Raw genomic sequence first — 17,212 nt, 5'->3', positions numbered from 1 at the left:
AGTGCTGGGTTTAAAGGTGTGTACCACCACTGCCCAGCTCCTTGGTTCGTCTTTATTAGAGTGATAAACTGTAGAATATTAATAAAGGAATGTTTCCAGTGTGACAGCATGTATTTATGTCTATGTACCATAAGCATGTAGAACAGTATGTATGCTATTTGGATGTGAGAAATAACTGGATATATATGAGGAATTGTTTTCCTCTTTGTAGCATTCCTATGATAAGAGATTTTCCCAGTATCTATGTTGATTTATTCATATTTCTCCTTTTTAGTCAGCATAATACTTCCCATTAGACTTCTTATGTTCCTGTAGATTGTTTTAAAATCACATTCAGTTGTGCTGTCTGCAGACTTGTGTTCATACAATGATTAGAAAATCTCTTATATATTAATAGGTTTAAATGTCATGTAGCTATTTTGAAGCTACATAAAACAACTGGCCTGAGGTAACATGTAGTTTCAGGTTAGAATCTATATTTGTATAATGAAGTATACATTTATTATAATACACATTCTAAGTTCCAGAATTATAATTTTTTTCTTAATGACATTTTATGTACCTTGTGCCTATTTATTGTTAGATAATACCTGCCTTTCCTGCCAAGGAGAAAACAATTTTTCTTTTTGCCATGGTCTATTTATTACATTAAGTAGCAGATTCTAACAAATACAGAAAACTAATAAACACACACTCTACATTGATATTGTAGCATGGGAATATCTTTTGGCTGTTTTCCTCACATTTGATCTGTCTGCCCATGTCTTTTATCTGAGTATGTAATTTAGTAACGTTACATGAGAACACAGTCAATCTTAGCAGTTGTTCCATCTTTCACTTCTAGTGAGCTGGTAGTTTTTTATGCATTGGCTAGGCTTTCTATGTCTTGGAACATTAGTATCCACCACCCCATCTAACCTCTCACTTGTCTTCCATTCTTTATCATGATTTAAGATCCTTGTTTTTAATTTACACTAAAAACAGAATAAAATCACTATAATAGCAAATCAGATACTAGTACATATAATTTATTATATTTCTAAAATAATTAAGAGGTTACCTTGTGTAAAATATTAAATCACCATGAAATTATTTTTACTAAGTTTTTAAATTTAGTATCAATTATTTTACTTACAATTTCTTAACACAATTTCTAATACAAATAAAAATATTTTATTTTCATAAAGATTATATTTGACATGTTTGTTAAAATGTGCATGTTTGTGTGTGATGCATGCATGTAAGAGTGGGGGCATGCACATAGGCAGAGGCCAGAACAGAACTTTGTTTTTCCTCCTCTTTCAATATACATTTACTGTCTTGAGACAGGGTCTGTCAGTGACAGGATGCTGCCTACTTTATCTTGACTGCTTGGCCAATATTCTCTTGGGGATTATCTTCATTCAGCCATTCAATGATTATAAACATGTTTTTTCATGCCCGAGTTGTTGTATGTATCTGGATCGTATGAAGAAATGTCCTCACATTTGCAGAGCATAGATTATCTATTGAGACATCTCCCCAGACCCCAAAAACATATGGTTGGGAAAAGTAGAAACATTAAATTTTATTCTTACTTAATAAAATATATTAACTTTTTCTTTTCCTTCTTTTCTTTTTTTTTTTTTTTTTTGATTTTAAAAAGTAAGTTCAAAACTCATCTTACTCTGTGACCTTCTAGCCTTAGATGATAGATACTTACATGCACAACTTGGAATGCAGTGATCCTGTCCAGCCTCAGGGGAATGGGTGCTGAAGCAGCACACAGCATTGGACACAGTTAAAATATGTGGTGATCTCTGGCCTTTTAACTGTTTCAGATACTGGAAATGACAGCTTCTGCAACTCTAAACACTTTCTTGATTATTCTGTCGCAGAAAAACATTGGTTTCTTTTCTCTTTAACGTTCTGTCTTTTATATTACTTTGTAGATGTCTGTGTTTTATTAAATGCATGAGACTTAATTTTTATATGTTAAAAAGCTTAACTCTTATTATTCTGTGCTTCATTAAGCACTGAAGACTTAAGTCTTGTTGCTCTGTGCTAAAAACTTAACTCTTTTTTTTACTGTTTTGTGCTTCATTAAACACTGAGGGAACTTAGCTCACCATCTGTCATATTATTTACTTCATAATTCTCTGTGCTAGAATAAACCCTAGAAAACTTAACTCATGCTTACTTTATAGACTTTATACTTCTCTGTGTTTGATAATAGCTGAAAAAATTAACTGCTATTTACTTTATAAACTTACTATATAATTATTTTGCTTGATAAGCACTCCAAAACATAACTCTTACTTTACAAATTTACCTTATAATTCTCTGTGCTTAAATAAGTGCTAGAAAACTTATCTCTTGCTTATATTATAATTCTCTGGCAATTAACATATGTTGTATAGCAATAGGGAATTTAGTGGAGAATTTATTGCTAAGGCTCCTTTCTCTTTTGCCCAGAAATCTTGCCTCTCATTGGTCAGGCAAGTGGAAGGATTGGACCAATTAAATTTTACTAAACTAGGAAAAGAGAGTCATGCTTACAGAAAGAAAAAAAGTTTTACACATGAAATTATGCACAGAGACACAGACACAGACTCACAAAACAGTCCAGAGTTCACTTCCACCTTCAACACCGTCTTCAAAGCAGCCACCACCTTCAATTAGATTACCTTCAGCTCAGACATCAAATGCCACAGATTATGTAGCCACTGGGAGATCCATGCAGGCTTTACAGTCACATGGCTCTCTTAACAGCTGAGTTATGGAATAAAAAAGTGGCTACCCCGGCTGTGCTGAATGACATTTCTAAAAAAATTAGGTCCTATTAGTCTACCACAGCCACCTTCAGTCAGTGCATGGAATAAGCTCTAACATTATTTAGATCAGCAGCTTCATCAGAGGGAACAAGAACTGGTCAAGAGAGTGGTGTTAAAATTGGAATTGACACAATTCAGTTTGGTGCTCCAGCCTCAAATGGGAATGAAGATGAGGTGGTTCCTGTGCTTTCAGAGAAGCCAACGGACAAAGTTCCTGAACCTAAAGAGCAGCATCAGAAACAGTCTCAGGCAGGGCCCGTTACAGCTCAGAAGCTTCCAGACTTGAGTCTGGTAGAAAACAAAGAACATAAACCTGGTCCCATTGCAAAGAAACAATTATTAAAAATTCAGAAAAGTGAAAGATGCCCAACAGGTTGAGCTGGAAGAACAAGAGAAGCCAAGCCCAGTTGTGGTCAGAAGCAGAGTTCCTGGAACAGCAAAAGAAACCAAAGCAGTCTCAGAAATGTCTGCTGAAATAGGAGCAATGATCTAAGTGTCATCTTCAGAATATGGCACTTGATGCAAAGGAATCTGTAACAGACTACACTACACTTTCCTCTTCTCTGCCTAACATTGTGGCTACTAATAATGCAAAGATAGAGGATACTTTGGTTAATAACGTGCCCCTGCCCAACACCCTTCCCCTCCCTAAGAGGGAGACTATACAACAAAGCTCCAGCCTAACATCAGTTCCTCCCACTACTTTCAGCCTCACCTTCAAGATGGAGTCTGCAAGGAATGCATGGGAAAATTCTCCAAGTTAAAGGGAAAAGGCGTCCCAAGTAACTTTTACAGTACCTCCAATTGTAAGTGGGGTCAGCAGCAGTGCCAGTGGACCAAGCACTGCTAATTACAACTCATTTTCCAGTGCATCAATGCCTTAGATCCCAGTTGCATCAGTCACTCCTACAGCATCATCACTGTAAGGTAGTTTTCCCGGTATATCTTTTTGTTTGAGACACTGAGGAGTGAAGCTGGTTGCCTAATGCTTCCTAGACAAGCACTATACCACTGAACCACACGCCCAGCTTATGTGATCTGCTGTTCCCTGAGCAGAAAAAAAGTACTTTATGAAAACTCCCGACTACCGGTCTGGGCCCAAGCACTGAGCGGACCACCAGCAGCAGCTCTGCACCCAACCTCACCAAACCCAGATGAAGTGGGGCTACCAGGAGTTCTAACCAGGGCAGTACCTCAGGTAAGGAATCAGCAACACTCACCCCTGTTATGTCTTAATGAATTAAAACTTTGCTATCATATGATATTTGCTTTGAGAATAAAAAAAAAAAAGCACTTGAAAATCTGTAAGGATCTGTTAGAACAAAATCTCCCTCCCAAGTCAGTGAACTTAGTCCATCTCTTCTATGAAGTGCTCTGGAGGCTCCTCACTGTTCTCTAGACAATATTATAGACTGACAGGAGGGGCAATCTGAGATGCAGGGTGTAATGAAAGAGTAGAATATACAGAGCACTTATATTTTGTTTTAGGCCCACACTGTATCAAAGAGGGGACCTGACACAGCACTCGTGCTTGTGATTAAGTTACAAATGACTCTGTTGACCTCCATGATCTCAGTTCTGTGGGCCTAGAGGGTCTCACTCTTCACAAGTGTCCTCAGAGAAACAGGCCAGCACTGCTACCAGCATGTCATGAGTGAGTGAGCCAGTGAATGAGTGAAGAGACAATCAGGGTCTTTTGCTCACTTCCTGGTCCCTCCCAGTAGTTCATTGAGGCAAAATACATAATTTGTGACATTAGGCAACTTTAAAATCACTGTTTTAATTACTGCCCAACCCCATTATCTACTTTTTTTTTTTTTTTTTTTTTTTTTTTTTTTTGGTCAGGGTCTTACAGTATAGCCCTAGCTAGCCTGAAAATCTCTGTAGACCAGGCTAGCCTTAAACTCACAGAAACTCACAGAAATCTTCCTGCCTTTACCTCTTGTAAGCTGGTGTTAAACCCATGTGCCACCATGCTCAGGATCCTGTTTGTTTGTTTTTTTTTTTTTTGGGGGGGGGTGTTTTTTGGGTTTGTTTTCATTTTCATTCAGTTCTATCCTTTTTTACTTTTTTATTCGAGACAGGGTCTTGCTGTGTATTCTAGGCTGGCTCCAAACTTTCCTGCCCTGGCCTTTAACTCTTGGGATTTCTGCCTCAGCTTTCCTGAGGTACAGGCATAAACCTCAATGCTTGCCATTATGTCTGGTGGCCTCCCTGATCCTGTCTGCAGAGATACCCCTAAATCACATACAGATTATATTTAAAGTAGAAATAGCAGTATGATTAATCTTAATGAGCCCTACAATGGATGTGTGAAGATCTGTATTATGCCATTTTAAAAATTTAAAACTAATTGAGGACGTTTTTTTTAAGTTCTCTCAGTGAGAATGCTTGGAGTTACTTTTGGCCTTGAGATTCTATCCATCCCTTTTAATGGCATATTCCTCTTCAGTGCGTGCCGTGGTCAATGCTGGTCACTTCAGTAAGACCACGTGCTATTTTCCTTTTTCCCACTAATTCTCAGCTCTTTCAATCAAGTTGTTAACAAGTATAACTATAAAATCTGAGAAGCTACCAAGGCAAATAAATTGTTCACTTCGTAGAAATTTAAAAGAAGAGAACCTTATTAATAAATAGTTTAAGTGATGGTCCAGCCAGTAATCCTGTTCCCTCCAATCACACTCAACATGTCAGCATTGTTCTGCTAGGCTGGACAGTGTTAAATGTTTTGTTTATCTTTATCTTGTAACATGGCTTTTAACATCTAAAATTCATGTGCACTAGAATATCTATTTTATAAAATGTTTTTGATTCTATAGAGACCTGTTTGTAAATTATCCATTGATTTTCATTATACCTAAGTCATGTGATAAGTTTTCATTGTCTCACATTTGATTCTATAGAGACATGTTTGTATATTATCCATTATTTTTCATTATACCTAACTTGCCGGTAAGTTTTCATTGTGTCACCATAAGGCCTTGATGATCATTATGGGGGAAGCAGATATGCAAAATAAATTGCAAAATAAAATATCCAATACTAAGCAAAAAATATATTTTATATATTTACATCTCAAATGTTGCCCTCTCCAGGTCCCCGCTACCAGAGGTTTTCACCACATCTACTCTCTTTTTCAACTTGGAGAAGTGAAAGGGTGATTCCCACCCCACCATCCCCCTTCCCTAGAGGATTAAGTCTCTGTAGAATTAGGCACATCCTCTCAGACTGATACCAGACAAGGCACCTCTGTTACATATGTGCTAGGGGCCATGGACCAGCCCATGTATGTCTTTTGGTTGGTGGCTTAGTCTTTGTGAACTCCCAGGGGTCCGAGTTAGTTGACACTGGTGTTGCAATTCAGTTCAGCTCCTTCAGTCCTTCCCCTAACTCTTCCACAGGGTTTCCCTACTTCAGTTGAATGGGTGGCTGTAAGTATCTGCATCTGTCTCAGTCAGCTGGTGGTAGAGCCTCTCAGAGGACAGCCATGGTAGGGTCCTGTCTGCAAGCACAACATGGCATCAGCAATAGTGTCAGGGTTTCCTGCAAGCTCATAAGATGTATCCTAAGTTGAGTAGGTCACTGAAAATCCATTCCTTCAGTCTCTTCTCCAATTTTTGTCCATATTATTATATTTTTTGAACAGAAACACAGGTTCTATCTTCCCATTGTTGATCATTTTGTTTAAGCTTTCCCTGTTTAGTCCTCAGAGACTTTCACATCCCAAGTCTCTGGGACTTTCTAGGGTTTCCCTCTACTTCCCACACCCACAGTTGCATATTTCCATTCATTCTCCTTGCTCTCTGGGCTTCTCTCTTCTTCCCCGCTCCTTAATACCTAATCCTGTCCTGTCTCTACCCTCATCTCCTCTCCCACTCAGGTCCCCCCTCCCTCTGCCTCTGTGATTATTTTGTTACCCCATCTAAATTGGATTGAAATTTCTCATTTTGGCCTTCCTTCTTGTTAAACTTCTTATGGTATGTGGGTTGTATCATAGGTGTTCTGTAACTTTTGGCTAATGTCCACTTATTAGTGAGTACATTTCATGCATGCCCTTTTGGGTCTGTGTTACAGGATGTGTTACAGGACTCAGGATGATATTTTCTAGTCCTATCCATTTGCCTGCAAAGTTCACGATGCCCTCCTTTTTAATAGTTAAATAGTATTTTATTGTGTAAATAACCAACATTTTCTGTATCCCTTCACTGCTTGAAAGACAACTGGGTTCCTTTCAGTCTAGTTATTATGAGTAGTCTGCTATAAACATAGTGGAGCATATGTCTTTGTAGTATGATGGAGCATCTTTTGTGTATGTGCCCAGGAATGATATAGCTAGGTCTTCAGGTAGAACAAAATCTAACACACCTTCATGCTAAAAGTCTTGGAGGGATCAGAAAATCATGGCACATACATAGCATAATAAAAGCCATATACAGGAAACCAACATCAAATTAAACAGAAAGAAACTTAATTCAATTCCACTAAAGTCAAGGACAAGAAAAGCCTGCCTACTCTCTCCCCATGTATCCAATACAGTACTTGAAGATCTAGACAAATCATTAATAATGTCAATTTAGTTAAAATTCTTTAAAATTTTAATTTATATTTTATTTGCGTAAATGTTTGTATATACATATAAACATATATGTATATATGAGAGAGAAAGCATGTATTCTTGAACACTGAAGAGGCCCAAAGAGAACATGGTGTCCCCTGGAATGTGGACACTGTAATTGTTGGGAACTGATTTCTTGTCCCCATCAAGAGCAGCACATATCCTTAACCTCAGAGCCAATAGTAAACCATGAAAAATATTGTTCAATAATATAATGCATACTTGAAAGAGGCGTGCAGTATATAACATGCATAACAGAAGCAATTGAGGAGTAAAATTATATGGTAAAACTACTAGTCTTCACAAGTTCCTACTTAAATAGTTTGGCAAGGAACTATTTTTATTGATGAAAAAGGAAACAACAATTTCTTGGTATTTTATTGAATAAAAACATTATTTTTTTGGTTTTTGCTTACAAAATAAATTTACAGTTTTTAATCTGAATTCAAATGTGTTACTTCTGAGCATCAATATTGGCTATATCTTCTGTATATACTTTAAGAGTCAACAACATACTTGCAATTTTTAAATAATTAAATATAAATTTCATTCGCTGTGCTCGCTCTCTGTTCTCCCCTCACAGGGTCTCTCACCCAATCCCACTCCTCTGCTCTTCTGATAGGGTGGAGGCCTACCCTGGGTATCCTGCCACCCTGCTGTATCATGTATCTGCAAGGTTAAGCACATTGTCTCCCACTGAGGGCAGATACGACATCCCTGATGTCGAACAGTTTCCACAGACAAGCAACAGCTTTCTGGACAGCCTTTGTTTCAATTGTTGAGGAGAATTACATGGAGACTGAGCTGTACATTTGCTACATATGTGTCTGGGTCTATATCCAGCTCTTGTATGCTCATTGGTTGGTGGCTCAGTCTCTAAGCGGTCCTAAGAGTCCAGGTCATTTGACTCTGTTGATCTTCCTGTGGAGTTCCTATATTCTTCAGGGCCTTTAGTCCTTCCTCTAATTCTTGCAAAAGGGTTCCTGATCTCTGTTCAATGTTGACCATGGGTATATCCATCTGTTTTAGTCAGATGCTGGGTAGAGCCTCTCAGAAGACACTTATACTAGGCTCGTTTCTGAAAGCATTACAGAATATCATTAATAGTGTTAGGTACTTGGAATGGGTTTCAAGGTGGGCCTGTTATTGGTTGGCATTCCTTCATTTTCTGTTCCATCTTTATCCCTGCATGTTTTATTGATTTGTTTTGTTTTACTTTTTTAAGACAGGACACATTTTGTTTTGAAAGTTTTGTGTGTGGCTTGTTGTTTTTAATCCCTCCACTTAGGGACCTGGCTGGCTACAGGAGGTGGCATCTTCAGGTTTCATATTCCCACTGTTAGATATCTTGGCTAAGGATACCCACATTGACTCCTAGGAGCTTCCTCCAATCCACATATCTGGGACTTCCCAGAGATTCCCCTTACTTCCTCACCCAGGGAGCTTTGGATTTCAACTCATTCTCCTGGACCTCTGGCTCTCTCTGTTGTCTCTCTCTAACACCTGGTCTTAATTCACCCATTCTCTTCCCATCCTCATCCCCACCCAATTCCCTCCTTCCCTCTGCCTCCTATGATTATTTTATTCCATGTACAATGCTTATATCTGTCTTGTGCATATCTGATATCTTTATTTCCCAAAAATATAGAAAATGAAATGATTATTCAGATATTTTCCAAGATATTTACTGGATTGAAGCCATCAACCTATGAGGTTGGACATATTTTTGGTATTAACTTTTAGTATTAATATTTTCTTAATCTGTTGTGAGCCTCCTGGCCTGGAGTGGGTTGAAATAGGACACAGAGTAGGACTCTGGTGTGGCTTTAAAGACTGGTGGTCTCTGAATATTCTAACTTTGTAACTATACTGAATGCTGATAACTTCTAAAAAGTCCTAAAAACTTTCTTGCTCATTCTGAGGGTTAAAAGCCACTGGCTTAGGTGATTAACACCTGTAAGCTACATTACTTAATCTCCTGCCATTAAGCTACAAATGTTATTTCTCCTCCTGGGTGCAGTGGGGGGGGGACAGGGGAGCAGATGGGGGTTGTGGGGGGCAATTGGGAAGGAAATGGATATTATTTGAAATGTGCATGAATAAAATTAATAATAATAGTAATAATAATAATAATAATAATAAATAATAATAATATAGTCTTTGTTCTATAGGAATTGTATATCCCTTTCAGCCTCCTAGTTGAAGTCTCAGGAAGAAAAGTGATTTTAGTATTTATTTCTAAGTTGTAAAAGTTTTCTATGGAAGCTCTCTAAGAAAAAAAGAGGGAAAATTGGAATGAATGAAAAAAGGGGATAGAGAAAAATTCTTTGCCCTCCTCTCTTTTCCATTTATACATCTTTTTAAAATACATGATTACATGGAAAAATGTTCATCACAAGTTCACAGATAAAATCAAGTCATAAATCAAATAAGTTCTCAACAGTGAGTAAACATGTATATCCATGAGGAGTATTTATCTGGCTAGACATTCATCACCTGTCACAGTTACACAGGTTCATCAAGAGTTAAAAAACATGAATACTTTAGTAGTGAATTTTTGTGTAGGTAAGCTTAGTCAAGATTTTGTCTTCTGAAAATGATGAAATCATATTTTAATGTCAGAAATATATAATTAAAATAAAAATATAAAATGAAAAGGTGATGTGCTGTAGGGATATGGGACAAGAAAGATGAAGGGAATGAGATGTAGACATGATCACGTTTCTTTGTGTATATATATTAGCTTCTAAAAATTAAAATAATTAAAACCTATGTGCTTTTATAATTGCAATAAGTAGTTTTTTCTATGTATGTTGCTAAAATGATTTTGTTGAATGAATAATGTCATACTAAAGAAATACATCAATAAAGCCATGATGAAACTAAAATACCAAATTGTAAACATTAGATATTATATAATAGGTTGTAGTAGAGAAAGTTATGTGATGGATGCTGGGTATGCAGAAGACAAGTCAAGCTAATAGGTGAACATTTTACCTACCACTTTATTTAGAAATAGTATATGTCAAAGCAAATCACTACTTCTGCTAGCTACTTAGAGGTTTAATTACCAAATAAAAAATGCAAAACCAGTGAAAGGACAGAATGCAGTCTATGGATGAAACACAACAATAGCCTTAATGCAGACCAAAACCATATTTACCAAGATGCTTCTTATGGAAGAACTGAAAAACAAATAAACTATGAGTTTTGAATAAGCATCACTCTTGAATTTAGAGAAGTCAAGACACAGTAGTACTAAGAAGTCAGTATGGATTCTAGTTCAAACTTGTGCAAAATCATGATCAATCCTAAGGCAGAACTGATTTGCATTGGGTAAACAGAGTAACTGGTAGTTTCTCTTGTGTACAAGTACAACATGAATTACACGGGATTAGATGCTGCATTGATCTTTTGCTTACTGAAAGGCCAAATATGTAGCGTGTTGGGAACCGCATTAGCCCCACGTTGGGGCCGTCAAAAAATGTCGCGGCCGGAGCTAAATGTTTGAGGCCCGGGCCGACCCACATTTGGGCAGCCACTGTATCCCGGCTCAAGCTGCCGCTCAGGTCCAAGGGTCGGGGTTCAGCAAGAGCGAGAGTGAAGATGGACTCAAAGAATGCAGATCAGACAGAGTGTAATTCAATCCCGTTTATTCTTCAGTCTAACTCCTAAGTCTTGAGTTCCTAGTGCCTAGTCCCTAGCTCCTAGTCCCTCCAAGTTCCAAGTTACTTCTTCCAAGTTCTCTTCCAAGTGCCTGCTACCTGTCTTCTCTCTGCTGTGTCTGATTCTCTCCTCTGTGTCTCCCTAATGTCTGATTCTCTACTGTCTGCCTCTGCCTTTTATATGTCTTACTTCTAAGCCACACCTCGAAGTTACACCTTTAATCATGCCCTTAGGTCTTGTCTCTAAATCTGATCTCTATACTTCTAAGTCATACTCTTAAGTCACACACCTTTAATCTCACGCACCTTTAATCTCAAGGTTTCTAAACAAAGATTATCGGAGTGTGCTCAGCTGTTGTAGGCTATTGTAATCCAAGTCACATGTCAGGGTATATGGCTCAAGATGGCTGCAAAGCTGATAGCCACTTTCTGCTAAAAGTCGGCCCCCAACAGTAGAGTGAGCAGTTTTATATATAAAAGAAAAACCACTGTTAAGGAAAAAGGAATGCATTTAAATTTATTGTGATGAATAAGTGAATATTTTCATGAATGAGTCTTAAATCATAAACTACAATTTGCACTTCTTGTGTCATAATCAAATTTGTTTTGAAGACAACCAATATAAATGAATTGTATCCTAAAATATAAAGTTTTCATTCATACAACAAGAAAAGCAGATGTAAACATATAATGGATCCTACATTTTTTTAACTGAAATGTTGATAAATGACACAAACAATTCAAAGTCTCTTTGGCTTTCCCAGACATCATAGAACTCAATAACACACATTTGTGATCTCTTCATCCTCAACCTGATACTACACTCTACAGAGAGTAGTCAAGTCCTATTATTTAAATTCTTCCTTCCCCATGTAGGAAAGCAAGGACATTTTTCTTTTCTACTCTAATATAATTATAATAAAAAGGTTAGATTAGTACCAAGAATCCAAACAGAAGAAATACATACATAGCATCTTGTTTGCTATGAAGAAACCAAAGTAGGTTTACATTAGAAAGAGATTTTTCACGGCTATATTTGTATGCAACATTTAAGCAAATCTGGTGACTATCTTTTTCCAGGTTCTTTCTATGGCATCTTTTACATCTTTATTCCTCAAGCTATAGATTAAGGGATTTAACATTGGGATAACAAGTGTGTAAAATATGGAAGACACTTTATCAGTCTCAAATGATTGACTGGACTTGGGCTGCACATACATAAATATCAAAGTTCCATAGAAGACAATGACCACGGTCAGGTGAGACCCACAGGTTGAAAACGCCTTGCGTCTGCCAGCAGCAGATTTCATCCTTAGAATAGCTATGAGAATGAACAGATAAGACACAAGGACGACCAGTAGAGAGGAAATCAAATCAAATGTTGCAAAGAACCTAATTATCAATTCAACCTCATGTGTATTTGAACAGAGCAAAGATAACAATGGTATACAATCACAGAAAAAATGATCAATGATATTGTAGCCACAAAAGGATAAAGTGAATAACCTTAGTGTGACAATTAGAGATACAAATACACTGTAGATATATGGGACTGCTACAAGTACCCAACACATTTTTTGTGACATGATGACAGTATAGAGGAGAGGGTTACATATAGCCACATAACGGTCATAAGACATTGAAGAAAGAATAAAAAGTTCACAAGTAATAAAAAGAAGAAAGCAGGCCAACTGTGTAGCACAAAGATAATAGGAAATTGAATTACTCTCTGCAACAAAATTTACTAACATTTTTGGTCCTATGGCTGTAGAATATCCAAGGTCAGTGAAAGCCAGATGTCTGAGAAAAAAGTACATGGGTGTTTGGAGGCTGGAGTCCAGGTTGGTGAGGATGATTATGCCCAAATTACTCACTGCTGAGATCAGATAGATAATGAAAAGCAACCCAAATAGTGGGGCCTGCAGCTCAGGACGGTCAGTGACGCCTTTCAAAATGAATTCACTCAGTACTGTCAGATTCTGGTTCTCCATGCAGGTATATTTCAGATTCTGTCCTGGATAGAAAGAATTCATAAGTCAAAAACTTCGAGTCATTGTCATCTTCAGGACATTTACTACGTAAATCTTTTGGCAATATGATATTCATCTGATTCATATATGATGAATTATAAATTATACAGAGGCAGTAATAGGGCTTTGTTTCTCACATAAGGCATTTTTAAATTAAAACTCATTCAGGGTACCAGAATAATTCATTCATATACATTTGGAGGTGAAATTTTATTGGCAACGAATAGTTTAAAGACTACCTAAGCTTAAACACATCACATTGCATTTAAATTTCAGTCATAAGTGATATTTACTCTTCTTTAATTAAGAATTCAATGAAGTAATTACAAAGAGGAAAACCATAATAGTTCAACAAATGTTGGGGAATAGCAGAGATGACCTCTGTCCAGAATAAGCCTGGTGCCTGTCTGTCTGCACACAGAAGAGGGTTCTGCTGTGCGTCTTGTCCTGCCCCTAGGGACTTGCTTTTTCTGACCAACCATTTTTTTATTGGATATTTTATTTATTTACATTTCAAATATTATCCCCTCTCCTGGTTTCCTCTCTGGAAACCCCCTATTCCATCCTTCCTCTCCCTGTTTCTTTAAGAGTGCTCTCCCACCTACCCACCCACTTCTGCCTCCCCACCCTGACATTCCCTAATATTAACATCTGAATTGGATCTCAGAGCTGTTCAGCCAGTCAGTTCCCTTGTAACTAAATCAAAGATCTCCTTCTATCTTAGTAACAACCTGTCTTCAAACAAAGTCTTCTCTATACCCAGTTCAGTTGTCTTGAACCTGAACCAGGTTAACAACTGTTTCAGGGTTTTCTCTCACCCAAACCCAAAATTCCACCTAATAAATTTCAATTAAGGAAGAAGAAAGGAAGGAAGGAAAGAAAGAAAGAAAGAAAGAAAGAAAGAAAGAAAGAAAGAAGGAAGGAAGGGAGTAACTCAGGAAGAAAGGAAAGAAGGAAGGAAGGGAGGAAGGAAAGAAAGAAAGAAAGAAAGAAGGAAGGAAGGAAGGAAGGGAGTAACTCAGGAAGGAAGGAAAGAAGGAAGGAAGGAAAGAAGGAAGGAAGGGAGGAAGGAAAGAAAGAAAGAAAGAAAGAAGGAAGGAAGGAAGGAAGGGAGTAACTCAGGAAGGAAGGAAAGAAGGAAGGAAGGAAAGAAATGGAGAAAAAGGAGGAAGAAACAATAAAGAGAGAAAAAAGGAAAAACTGATATATGTGACATTATAGGCAAGTTGATTAGATGACATGATAGAAATACAGATATAGGTAGTACAGATGAAATATGTTGAAAATAAATATTATTAGACTTTTTGATGTTAGGTAAGTAGATAATGAATAATTAATGTAATATCTTTTTTTACTATTTTACCTAACTATGAAACAATATTGACAGTCAATAATCAAGTGTCACAAAGTACACTAGAATTTTATGCTATGATTTCATAATGATAAATTCTAAAAATGAACATACAAATTATCATTTGAAAGCACAGTTTTTATACCTACAGGTATTACACTTTGCAAAAACAGTTTTATGTTTTAGATATATATGTAAATCAAAAATGTTACAACAGAAAACAATTGAAACTGTCTTTATGAATAAATCAAAAGCAACTTCATTTATGTAGATCCAGTGTACAGTATTATATGCAATTTGTGACATATTTGAAGGATGCCTTGCACAGGCAACATACTGGTATAACTCTGGCTATGTTGAAAGCCGTGAAGTCTTTACCATGTTGAAAAAATAGAGATAAATGGATTCTGGTTTTCCATGGTGTCGGTATCTATATCTCTATAATGATGCTAAGGAAGAGCTCTACTACCAAGTACCCTGATCAGCTTAAAATTGTTCTGGGATAAAGAAAGACCCACCAATGTTCACCTGGTATATCTTCTTTTTCCATTTAGAGTTATACAGTTTTTACTCTTTAATCCCAAGTAAACTTATAGGAAAGAGGTATATTTACAGGTACATTCTTTTGTAGAAAGACTTAAATCCTGTTACTGTGATACAGTGATAAATAGATGAGTAAATGTTAATTAGGGCATAAATATTCAAAATTTTCAGAGCATTTCCCCACTGACTTTCATTGCCTGAGTAAACTGAGACGTGCAGATTTTTTTGTTTTTCTTTGTAATATTTATAATATTAATTATATTTTAATGTTACATACATTTGTATGAATTTAATAGAACTACTACCATTCTACTGTGTACATTTTAATTACAACTGATATATGTATTCAAATATAACAAATTTCATTTAATATATTCTTGAAGAACCTGGAAGTATATGTGGATATTTAAGAAGACTGAAGAAAATAGGCCATTTGAATTGGGTTTATGCAATTAAGTCTTATACAAATTACTTTGGAGAAAATAATAAAATATACTACAAACTGTAGTATGAATGTTTTATAAAGAATTTCATAAAGTTCTGTGGTATATAGGGTTGGCATTAAAGAATACAACACCAAAAAGAATGAATAAATTATATTAATTGTGTGTGTGTTCGTGTGTACATCTGGGTACTTTGACACAAGAATTCCTTTCAAATACATTACAGGAAATTAGGCACACTAGCAAGTATACAACCAAATATAAATAACCCAATAATTGTAGTAATATAGAAATTAGTCAGCATATCATAGCTGCAGACAAATGATATCGAGCTAAATTAATGAATCAGAAAACTGTGAACAGAAATTATCAAAAAATACTATACAATTAAAAAGCACAAATTTCAGTAGGAGGTGTAGTGACAAACACATAATTTTGTCCTACCTTAAAATAAATAAGAGCACAAAAGATATATATATGATGCATATCATCACAGATCTAAACTTACCTCATATGAAATGCTGTGTTATCATGGTGACCTAATATTCTCTGTCTCCTTCAAATAATATTCTAATACTGATAATTTCTACTTATGATGAAATAGATCATGTTATAGCAGTACATAGGATTAATACCTGTGATTCAGAAACTTCAAATTGTAAGGGTTTGTTGAGGGGAGGGTATAATCATGAAATACTACAAATTAAAGTTTGTAATATGAGTACATATAGGTATACATGGGAAATAATGAAAATGTGTCTCTTCTCACCATTTTTTAATTCCAAGACACATTGCCTTTTCCAACTTTGTTAGCAATATGGAATTGGCTATCATTTTTAAAATATACTTTGCAGAATTTACTCAGATTCCACAGCACAGTCATTTTGGTCATAACCATAAAAGTGGTGCTTAAAAGTCACCTGGGATGACAAAAAGCTTTAAGTATCTCATAGTGAAGAGAAAAGTCTCTTTGTCTTTAAAGAAAATAATAGTGAATGCCTTTCATCATTTCCTTAACACAGTTTGTCATTTAAATATCTAATTGTTTAGAAGAAAGTCAAATGAAAAAGTTTCAATTTTTCCCCTCTAAAGTATTACTTTTTATTTACTCAATTTTCACTTACTTCAGAAGTTTGTAGATAAAATTATAGTGCGATAAATATATTTTTAAGCACAGAAAATCAATTTAGAATATCAGACATGTATTTGAATTTTTAACCTCTAAACATTCAAATGTAATAGTCAATTCAGGGAAATATTCAAAAGTAAATATGAAGAAAGAATCTATGCTTTTTAAGCATTATGGTGCAGGAGGAGTCACAAAAGTGAACCAGAAATGAATTCTTACATTAGGTATCAAAGCCAGAACACATGTGACCACTCCTGTAGATAATAGCAACAGAAGATGTCTCATCTATTATTCCACATTTCTGTAAGGGAATGAAACATTTCTCTTTATTTTCCCATGTATTATCTAACCCCATATTTTTAAAGAAAATTCATAGATTTTTATTTGACTTCAGATAGTCTCCCTATGGGGTTACAAGAAACTTGATGACTATCCCAAAAGTATTTGAATACTTAATGAATTGCCTGGAGGTTGAACAATAATTGCCATAGAGAACATGTGTTTGTTGTTACATTTATTTGTTATAGGAACCAACATAATAATTCTTAGGTTTTCCTTTTAAAGTTTTGAAAATGGACAGGTAAGATGAGTCATTGGGTAAATCCACTTGCCTGACAAGTGGA

At 36.1% G+C, this 17,212-nt stretch overlaps 1 protein-coding gene across 3 annotated transcripts; it reads right to left on the bottom strand.

The window, feature by feature from the left end:
- Positions 1–11,584: 11,584 nt before the first annotated feature.
- On the bottom strand, positions 11,585–16,935 carry LOC117703855 (olfactory receptor 8K3-like). Of its 3 annotated transcripts, XM_076928255.1 has the most exons (3): positions 16,809–16,935; positions 15,969–16,095; positions 11,585–13,107 (listed from the first exon to the last, which is right to left on the bottom strand). In XM_076928255.1, exon 3 carries the CDS (start codon positions 13,082–13,084, stop codon positions 12,143–12,145), a length of 942 nt encoding a protein of 313 aa, XP_076784370.1. In that variant the 5' UTR covers positions 13,085–13,107; positions 15,969–16,095; positions 16,809–16,935; the 3' UTR covers positions 11,585–12,142. The 3 variants fall into 3 exon arrangements, with proteins under 3 accessions (XP_076784370.1, XP_076784371.1, XP_034351592.1); XM_076928256.1 differs by lacking the exon at positions 15,969–16,095 and having other exon boundaries at positions 16,809–16,932; XM_034495701.2 differs by having other exon boundaries at positions 15,969–16,925.
- Between the last annotated feature and the right edge of the window lie 277 nt (positions 16,936–17,212).

This window comes from Arvicanthis niloticus, chromosome 2 (genome assembly GCF_011762505.2).
Source record: "Arvicanthis niloticus isolate mArvNil1 chromosome 2, mArvNil1.pat.X, whole genome shotgun sequence".
In the NCBI taxonomy this organism is placed as follows: domain Eukaryota; kingdom Metazoa; phylum Chordata; class Mammalia; order Rodentia; family Muridae; genus Arvicanthis; species Arvicanthis niloticus.
This window is presented reverse-complemented; position numbering and strand designations above follow the sequence as displayed.

Excerpts from the sequence above, each read along its gene's own strand:
- LOC117703855 (XM_076928255.1), bottom strand. The coding sequence starts at position 13,084 with ATGGAGAACCAGAATCTGACAGTACTGAGTGAATTCATTTTGAAAGGC.